Source organism: Anarhichas minor, unplaced genomic scaffold, assembly GCF_050575085.1.
Source record: "Anarhichas minor isolate MPS153535 unplaced genomic scaffold, ASM5057508v1 ptg000073l, whole genome shotgun sequence".
Classification (NCBI taxonomy): Eukaryota; Metazoa; Chordata; class Actinopteri; order Perciformes; family Anarhichadidae; genus Anarhichas; species Anarhichas minor.
Window position 1 is genome coordinate 2120944 of NW_027466519.1, and position 10740 is coordinate 2131683.

A 10740-nucleotide genomic window follows, 5' to 3' on the forward strand; every position below is an offset into this window, starting at 1 on the left:
CAAATAGTTTTCCCAATTTCAAAACTGTTTCGGAGAAATTGCTGTCAGCCTCCAATTGGGTATTAATGGCAAAACTAGATTGATTCAGAAAGGGATTAAAGCCATCTCTCCAAAAGCCACACACGAGTTCTGAACAATCTGTCTGTTTGCTTATTTATTGGCAAGTACATTTTTATCCAACCATACGTCTATTTATCCATCAAATAATCAATCTGTATCTGTTGGTTTGTGTGCTATATCTATACCTGCTATTTTGCATCTAAAAACCAGTTTGGACTTTAAACACCTGATTACTGCTAACAGTGTAATGCTTCCTTGTGCACAGAGCAGGGAATTAGATAATACCCTGGAAACGCACACACACACACACACACACACACACACACACATTCGAACCATTAGTTAGACTGAAGGGTTCTGGGACACTTGCCACCTACTGAGCTGAAGTAGTGTGTGTGTGTGTGTGTGTGTATTTGTGCTAAAGAAAAAAAGAAAAAACAATGATGATCTTTACCCCTCCCAGGAAGTTTGTGCTTGGAAAGTAAACACACACACACACACTCTTACTGCTCATTGATATGCAATAACTGCCCTGTTGGTGCCACCTAATTAAATAGGTTTACGGTGTAAAGTAACATTAAATCATTTTGTGTCTGTGACTGTCTGTAATTGTGAGAGAGATTTTTACCTGCACACACAAACAAATACACCCCCACACAGACACATGCGCACACACACACTCGGCAGGTGTCTATTCCAGAGAAAGCTTATTGATCAACCATCCCAGTGATTCATTTAGAGTGTTTACACTTTCAGCTAATTTTCTCTCACTCTCATTCCAGCTGCGAACTCTACAGATAATCATCAGAGTATTTGGCACAATAGCTTCACGAACCGTCGTGGTCGATTTCCATCAAACGTGAAGGCGATCCTTTCCCAAACCTAAACCAGAGTAGTTGTAGTTGCTGAACATTAACCTTAGATGGGGGAAAGAGCTGAAAATGTTATGTCATTTTGGAACAGTTACATGGATACTTTTGGTCGGCACTTTTACCTACAAACTCCACATATCTCAAAAATGTTGCAGCTTTGTTTACACACCAAAATCATTCTAAGATGAAAGCTCAATCAATTATTTCTCAGATTGAGTTGATGATTTTGGGTGGATGAGAGGTTTTAAACAAGCAACTTCTGCAGCTGCTACAATCACTGCACATGGTGCGGTAACTTGCTATGCGTAGGATGCAGCACTTGTATATTTGAATGCACAAGGTCGTATAATGATGTTTTCCTGCCAATTGGGTATATTGTTTGGTTAAAAGAACTGTGCATACATAATCTTGCTGAGGAATTCATTGAGATATCAGGTGGAGAAGAGTAATGCTGATTTTATTGTAAAAGCAGTGAAATGCCTTCAACACTTCAGCAGTGTGGGACATCTGACGTAGCCATCTGATCACATCTCAACATAATGCATGATTATGACAGGTGATTCTGAAAATGATGTATGAATTAATAAAGGGATTATCATTGCTTGTTGTTGTTGTAAGGTAACGAAGCAGAGCAATGCTGTAGATGTAAGTAGAACTTGAGGTTAGCGTTGCTATTCCAAATAAGTTATTCTCCTCCACTTTACTGTTGTGCTCTCTCTCTCTCTCTCTCTCTCTCTCTCTCTCTCTCTCTCTTTGTCTCTGTATCTGTCTGCGTCTCTGTGTGGTGATGAATTTCTGCTGAATTCCAGCAAAGTGTTTGTTTGTGCATTCATACCTCAGGGCATGTGCTGCTGGGTGCACGCAGCCTTCAATCATTTTTTTTTTTTTTTTTTTTACTGGAAACCTTATTTATTAAATAAGAAAGAATGCACTCTCCTAATTTTCTGAAAAGACACTCCCTCTGCTTTTTCTTATGTGTAGATTTCAGCACCATGGACAGAGCCTGCTGTGCTCTCCCTCTCCAAGCTCGTTAATTTGGTCCCAGTTTTCAGCAACTGCAGCTTTTGTCAGACTCACTAATTATGCTTTATGTGGAGATCAAGAACATTGGTTTATATCACAAGTTGGGTCAACAATTTCACTTAATGCTGGCCATTTTACCAAGAGAGGTGAAATCAATACTGAACAAGAAAAGAGAAGAAAATGTGATGTCATTCATCTGAAACAATACCTAATACACAGTAGGAGGAGGAGAAGAGGAAAAAGACCAGCAGCAGGAGGAGGAAGTGTTTCTCTCTGGGTAGACGTGGGACACATGAATCCACATTTATTCACGTCTTAAAACTGAAATAAAGGTATAAATCAAAGTGCTTTGTGCTCATATAGGTTGTTGGAAACCACTGACTTGTCCCAGTCAATGCGTTATTTTACATAACATCTGCAACAGCCACCGCAGCTGTATGCCGAAGTGCAGTAATCAACAGTTAACAGCAGTTGAGATGTAATGTAGGAATAACTTCTTTTTTTTTTTACCTCACTGTTGCGCGTAAACTCCCTCTGCACAACGCTGACTACTGGCACCTGAAGCGCAAGCGAGACGAACTCCAATTTGACGAACTCGTCCCGGTTCCGTGGAAAGGAGATCATGGCGGAAACCCCCTGCACCACCACGGTGTGACACACGCTCTCCACGAAGGACAGCGGGTCTTCGCTCTCGGGGCTGCCCGCAGATGAGGTGGAGAACGCGGGCAGCTCCCCGAGTCCGGACCCAACGGCCATGACAAGCTCCAAGGATAAATTGTATGGCAGCAGCCCGACCCGGTTGAGAGCCTCGACCGCGAGCAGGACCGAGTCTCGGGGTGCGAACACGCGGTTCTCCCTCGAGGTGTTCTCCTCCCGCTGCCGTGCCTGGCTCTTACTCCTGCTGGCTCCCCGCTGGTTGTTAACGGTGCCTCTGGTCCTGAGGCTTCCGTATCCAGGCGCGCCGGCACTTGTTTTAACCTGCTTTTCCAACTCCATCCGCTCCCCGCTCCCAATAAAACCTCGATCGTTGTCCCAGTCCTCAGAACCGCTGCCGGTGGAGGTGGAGAGCAAGCGAGGCTGAACGTGCAGAGCCCCGACCCGAACCGTGTGGCCGATCCGTTTCAGCACCTGGCACGGCTGAGGGTGAGAGTGAGCGCACGGCGGGAGAAAGACTAGAGCGCACAGCAGTAAACATAAGACCCCGGTGCCTGCTCGAGCTGCCGGGCCATTCGTCATCATCATCATCACCGTCTTCATCATCCGCGCTCCACAGCTGCACCGGATTCCCCGTCCAACCACAGAATGGCGGTACACCGGGGCCGCTCCGTTGGTCCCCCTCCTGGCCCCCTGCGTGTGGCCCTCGTGCGGCGCTCAGACCCGCCGCTGCAGCCCCAACTCCGGCTCCAGCTCGCGGCAAAGTTGTGCGTTTCTCCACGGACACAGACAACAGGCTGCTGAGGCGCGCGATCAGGCACGAGCCGCGCACAAGCAAAAAATTATCCCCAAAAGTGCTTTTTTTCATCTCAAAAGATTTTCATCATTCAAGCTTTTTGATTACTGAACAGGTCGCGGAATCAAACGGTAACGTTTCCACATATTCCATTGGCAGATATAATGTGAAGCCAAGCCAAGAGGAAGAGATGTCGAAAAGCAAGGTTAATGCGCATCAAACACATTCCAAAACAGTGGAATCCAACACTGGAGACATCTGATGGCTTGATGTCTTCAAAGGAAAATGATCCCATTATCACCAGAGCGCAGGAGCGACATTCACTTCGTCCCGGTACTCGAGATGAAAAAAAAGAAAAAAAAAACAGCTTTTTTTTTCTGCCCTTGTTTCAGTAAACACCCTAAAAGCTTTCCAGAGCGCGCGCGCTACTTGGCTCGAGTCAACCTCTGTACCAACACTTGTACCAGCGAGACCTCCGGCACGAGACCGCGGACTTAACTGCGCACGTTCCAATGGGATTTTAACCCCGTCCTCACTTTACCCCCACCCCATCCCCTTCAACAGTGTCCAGGGGATTATGAATAAATTAAGGCATGAATGGATGGATGGATGGATGGATGGATAGATGGACAGACTTCTGTTTCAGTCTCAACATATCCTTACCAATCTAACATTTATAAGGTAATACGGGTACTCATACTAATGTATCCAGCACCTGTATTGCCTCAAGGCGTTGCACATGTGGTTGATTTTCTGTTTATAAAAATAAAATGATGTCTGCAACTCTAATGTTAAGCCAATAACAAGGTGTTTGAAACCAGTGTCAGGAGTCACCACTGAGCAGGGAGGCTCAGGGAGGAAACCGTATGATTTTGGTCCCTAAAGAGTGTGCATGTGTATATATATAGCTCATCTTTTTAAAAGCACAATCCAAACATGTCAAGAAAACATTTACATGGTGCAACACATTGATTAGAGCTTATGTAGTAGCCTTTGTGAGATTTTATTGTAGATTTGGCCTGCAGTGTCTGTGTGTGCTCGCACACGTGCTTAGCCACTTTAATCGAAACCAGACAGCCAATTGCTCTTAATAAGATTGTTTTATTTAATGATATATAAGGACACCCAATTAGATCATTAACAGCTGCTGAGTGATCGAATGTTTAACTGATCTGCCTCTTGTTGCTACACACAGGTCAGTTGACCCAATCAGAAGGCTCCATTTAAATAGCGACCCTGATTAATGATTGGTTAATGGTCTGATATAGATTAATGATTGTCTAATGGTCTGTCTTGAAATGAGAGGCACGCCTACCAGGATATTGGAAGATCAATGACCCGGATCGATCGGATACTGCATGACCTCAAAAGACGGGGCTGGAAGGAAAAGGGAGCGAGAGCGAGACAGAGAGGGGAGATTTTGACAGGGGAAGAAGAGGAGGTGGTTACCAGAGGGGCCCTGTAGGAGATAAAGAGGAGGAGAGAGGAGCACATATGGAAATGGCTTGGGGGGGGGGGGGGGGGGGTTGAAAGGAGGGGAGAAGATGGAGAGTGAGGAGAGGAGACAGAGGAGCAGATGTGGAGGGGAAGGGAAGATGTTAAGACGGGAGAAGAACAGGTGAAGAAGTGATTCAAGAGGCAGCTTGGGCTGCAACCTCTTTAAAGAATCGAGGCTATTACAAATACAACAGAAAGATATTTTACTGCAGATTAAACAGAGGGTGGACAAAAAAGGTAAGACAATAGCATTGACAGAAGGATTCAAAGTGAGATTAAAGCGTGAATCTTTGAAGGAGCCATCATAGTTGTTGTACCAAAAAAGCAATTCCTTATTTTATTTCTTTTTGCCATTACATTTTGCACTGCAAGGAGCAACAGGAGATCGAGCAGCCGCTGCACAGGACATTCAAAAAGGCTTAAGAGTCAGAGTGTTAATTCTAATTCTAGCTCTTGATGAAAAGACAGTTTAATCACCGACATGTTGAAGATTACCTTCGCCCATTTGAATTGAGCTGGAGGAAGTTTGCACCTGTTAAATTTATTTTCACCATCCCATCCGTCTCCCCATGGGCCACTCATAAGACATTTAACGGACTGTATGGAGATTTATGGGGGGGGGGGGGGGGTGGTGGTGTATGCAGGGTATTGTAATTTTTACTTTAGCAGAAGGAAGGTTTGCCAGCATTTTTGGGTAGACTGGTTTTATTTCAGCCTTCCCTTTTATGACCTATAAAGAGATCAAATAATTACATCAAAAAGACGGCTTTTGTGTGCTCCACAGCTCCTGGGGGTGCACTTGGTCAAATAAACATCACAACAGTTCTGTTTTTGTATCAGAGCTTTATTTTCACAATCTACTCTAAAGTAATAGAACCAATACCATTTTTTTTAATCACAATACATGGTGTTTTTTAGTTAATAGTGATTGAGCATTATGACAAATAACAGCATTACTTCTCCAACCTGGCCTGCCTCTTTACTATGTTCTTCATTGTAACTTTTTAGTTTATTCCTCCACAGTTAGCTCAGCTGTAATGCAGACATGTAGCGATTTTGTGTGTACACACATTACTTTGTGTAAAACCAAAGCAGCTTTGCATCAAACCGAGATGTTGCTGGTGTTGCGAGCGCCTTGCACACAGCTCCTTCCCTTTCTCCTTCAGAATTGGTAAGCAGTGGACACTTTCCAATCGTAATTATCTTATATTTTGATATTTGTGGCCCATCTGTGTGGAGGAATCAACAAATTTCTGTAAAGTCACTTTGGGAAAATACATGCCAATGGCGCTGTGACGAGGTGCCCATTTTTCTACATAAAGGTCAATCAAAGCATGATCAAAACGTAACCTAAAAACATTCATTAAATTGTTAGCACTGTTTTTAACATTTTAACTTTATTGATTTCATTTTCGGCTGCCAGTCTGTCTGTCCGTCCACTTTCAATATCTTTATCTAACTTACTGTTGTGTCGTTTGCCTGTCCTCGCTGGTAGACGCCAGCCGTCTTCCCGTCTTCTTGCTTGCAGGCTCATCTGATTTGACATGCCTGTCCATCCGCCTGGTTGGAACACCTATAATACTGCACTCTCTTTTGTCCCCGTCTGAAAATCAGTTTGACCCCTTGTCAGATTGCATATTCATCCGCATCGCTGTGTGTCTGCTTTGGTTGTTTGATTTGCTGACTATTTCCTTCACCTGTCTCTCTTCCTCCTCCGTCAGCATCATTGCGTAATCGTCGGCCCGGCTGTCGCTCTGCCTCCCCGCCTCCTTTCCTGCCCATCTGTCAGTTAGCCCGTCTGCTGTATAGTGATGCTGCAGACTTCTGCGACCCTTACACCTGACAGACAAATTCCTCCATGGTTCAATTCCCTCTCCAGCAGCAGGGCGTATGAACAGATGGAACCTGAAGGTTCACACACCAAGAAAAAAAAAATAAAAAATCAAGGTTAAAGCATATAATAGGTTAGACACCTATTAGACACACACCTGATCTCACGGCTCTAAATGCACCAACACAGACACAAAGCCTTCCACGCATACAGGTACATAGATTTACATTAACACTGTCTATTCTAAAACAGGCATCTAAAGAGAGAAGTATGATTAGGACAGAGGTACAAATGGATCTTTGCAACTTGCTCATGAATAAACAACAATCTGTCCTTTGACTGACACATAAGTATTTGTTTTTTTTTCTAGTTTGCCTTAGTACAGCCAAGCCAGCATGAACGAATGTCTCATTTGAATTATTTAATCCACTCACCAGTCTGCTGTCACCATCTCAAGCTGTTAACTTATAAGGTGACTTTTTGCTCTCTAAAAGTTTATTTTTTGCTCATCAAATATCAGTATTGTTCAGAGGGGGTTTATGTTCTTTTACAATAATCTTGTCAATAATGCACGATACCCACACACCTTTCTTCTTTGCAGTTTATATCCCTGGCGAGTCTCAGATGAAGGGACCTAGTCAAGCGAAGCAGTCGCTGTTAGAAAGCCAAACAAGGACGTTTGTTGTTTGGTGAAAAAAATCCATAATTAGGCATGCGCTGAGTGATGAAGTATGTTCAGTAGAAATCTGACTTTTACAGTTAATTTAAGTAAACAATTTCAAGATTTTGATTAACACCCCTTCACTTACAACTGACGTTCTCAGAAAAGAAAGAAGAAAACTGAATAGTTAAAAGAAATGAGAGACTAATCAGTCCAATACTTGCCTTTTGATTATGCATTTTAATGCAATATTGTGATTGAACCATTTTTTCTCTCATTCATCCTCAAGAACTCAAACTATTACAGTATGCTAATTTTACTAATTAAGGGACCAAACTGATTATTTTTTAAACATTAAGTAACTGGAGTTCATTCAACATGTGACCATGTGCAGAGTGCAGTACACCTCATGCAGCACCTCACAAATGAAAACCTTGGTATAAGCTATTTTCTAAGGGTATAATTTACATTCGAATCTTTGCCTCCAATGGCTTTTTATACTTGCTGTCACTCTTGATAACAGTGCAGGAAGACAAGTATAAAAAAATGAGAGAAAAAACACAAAAGAATACTCGCATCCAAACCAAAATGATCTTAGTTGTGCTTCTGTACAAACTCAGCACTATAAACGACATTCAAACGTTCTTTGAAAAGGGCAAGGTCGGCAGTCCAGGTCACCGAATACTAAAAAGCATGGAGCTATACCGCTCTAAATGTGCAAGCTTGAACATGCATGCAGTACAATACAGAAGTGAATACGTAGTTCTCTGCCGTAGTGGTGGTTTTAGTTCAATCCAAAGATTGTAATGGAGAAGCCTGTCATATGAAATGACAGATTGGGATGATTGGGATCCAGTTTCATAAATAAACTTGAGAGTTCCGAGTGAGTCATTTCTGGGTTCTGTGCTCCTATTTGTGTTGAGAAGAGTATGACAAGATGGGCAGAGAGAACATTTGAGAAATAAGAGTGGGGTACAGCAGCAGAAAGAGGAAGCACGCATGAGACAAGCACAGATTCCAGAGAAAGAGCAGGAGAGTGAAAGTCAGTTGTTTTTTCAATTCACTATTTCTTGTGTTTGCTACACTAATCAGCATTGAACTACAGCAGTCCTTCACTCCAAAGCCCTGTTTTATCTCACAGACAGGCAGTCTCTGTCAGTCCCCCTTTGGACCGTTGCCCCAGATTACAAAAGTCAAAAATCGGCAGAGGAGAACAATGCCCTTGTTTTCAGCCTGCCACCCAAAGGACAGCGCGGTGCCACACAGAGGAGTCAGGCAGCGCTGACAGTGCTGCTATCTCCTCTGCCTGGTCTTATTTACATTTCGTCTTGCATCGACCTTTACCCTCCTGCCCATTTTGTTCCAATTTTCAGAACTTAGTCGAACGAGCAAAAAACTAAACAACACAGCGCTAAGGGAGCTAAGACATGAGACATTCTACAGCCAAATTATTGGAAACGGATAATTGCCTCAGAAACGGAGAATATGGCATCTAAAACCTGGTTGGACATGATCCCTAACAATGAGAGGCCACAGATCTTCCAAGGTATGATAAGACGTTTAGAAGAAAATACATACTCAAGCAACAGTAATGAGTTGTGATGTTTTCAGCATCATTTTTAAAAGACATCACGTTCAGCAGGCAGATGTTTGAGGGAAGTTAAAAGATTGCAGGAAGTGGTTTAAAGCTCTTTTGATTTGATGATGATAAAGGGCACTTCATACATCTCTGACAGTTGCAAGAGAAAAATGAGCCCAATTATTCATTTCCTCTCATCCGTTTACACTGCAAGGATGTTGGAGTGCCTGAGTGGAGTTGGATTGTCTGTGAAAAGTAGAATGAAGTCCAGGCAGGGCTTTTCTGCTGCGCTCCATTTCTTGCCCTATCCCACATATCTGCCATTTCTGAATCTGCTGCAATTTAGATCCCAAACTTGGCAAAAGAATCTGCCCAATGCACATCACATGTAGGTCTGCATGTAGGCGGACGTGCGAGGGCACAGACATGGCATATTGACGTGTTTAATACTAGTGTTTATTTAATAAGTTGAAACCTTGATGTATTTTACTAGTGCAAGTTCACTTTGCCACTTACAGCATGGTGTGTTGCTATGTAGTTTCCCTATGTAGGGAAATTAGTTATATTCGGCCTATAGCTCTCATTCTGGTGTTTGTATCAGTATGTGTGAGTGTGTGTTGATGTGCCCACACCACTATATGATTAAAAGAAGTTGCCCTTTTGACTTTTTCATGGCATTAATCTACCATGTTACAACTAGAAAATCATTTTTATTGGATTCACGTAACGCGTTATATTTCTGCAGTCTCATCCGAAATGCCACGTCACCATCCACACTGTGTTAGGTAATTGCTTCTGCAAACATCAGCAACACGTAATCAATACCTCTCACTCATCTCCGCGAGATGCTTACTACACCAGCTCATGTGCATTTTCATTTATCCGGCAGATGACACCGGCAAAGACAAGAGAATGCTAATATTGACACAGACCAGAAGCCATCACCCCATTGATGCTAGTCTCATGCTGACGTTTGCTTCACGCCGATCAGTAGCACGTCACTATCTATTAGAAAAAAGGGCAAAGCTCCCCGTATGAGCAGAATGGTAATGTTTGCACTGGAACTCACGTAATAATATGATCACCAACGTTGTAATGCACTGTAACGCCAAAGTATATGGTCAAGAAAGTTCTCAACATTCCCTCACTCTATTTAACGTTGGCCTCAAACATTTTGAAGAATTCCTGCACTTGAATGTTTGCACCTTTTTGTATGAAATGAGATGCTGAACTGGGACTCGTGTGCATGGCAATTGGAAGGAGATGAACAGAATGTGTCTTTTGCAAAGTGGGTGCATGGAGAGGGAATCCGAGGATGGGGCCCTTTAAGAGCCTATCAGCGCCATGGTGAACCCCAGAGGTGATGTTGCCTGGCGAAGATGATGGATCGCTTGTCATGACAGACGGTTGCACTGGAGAGATGGGATGCGAGCCAGCACAGCGCTCCACTTGAAATGTGTCAAAAATACTGTATACGTTTACATACGAGGATAATTTAAAATATAATAAATTAATTCAGTGTTTCAATTTATATTTCATACTGTTGAATGCATGTTTTCATGGCTGCTTTAATTCTATATTCATCATATGGAAGTTTCTTCTGGGTGACTTTATGCTTTATTTATCATCAAGTGTTTTTTATACATATATACATATATGTATATATATACAGAATCAAGATAATTGCAAAAAAATAAATATGCTGGGCTCAGCAGTTTTTTTAAGGTGAATGTGAAGGAGTTGCCATAAAACCGATTTTTTCTTTTA

General features: G+C 42.7%; 1 protein-coding gene across 1 annotated transcript in view; it reads right to left on the reverse strand.

The window, feature by feature from the left end:
• The window catches only part of grin3a (glutamate receptor, ionotropic, N-methyl-D-aspartate 3A), a 41404-nt gene extending 38189 nt beyond the window's left edge, over positions 1-3215 (reverse strand). Inside the window, exon 1 of the mRNA XM_076079822.1 lies at positions 2466-3215. Coding sequence (XP_075935937.1) covers positions 2466-3215 — 750 coding nt within the window. The remainder of the gene's footprint in view (positions 1-2465) is intronic.
• Between the last annotated feature and the right edge of the window lie 7525 nt (positions 3216-10740).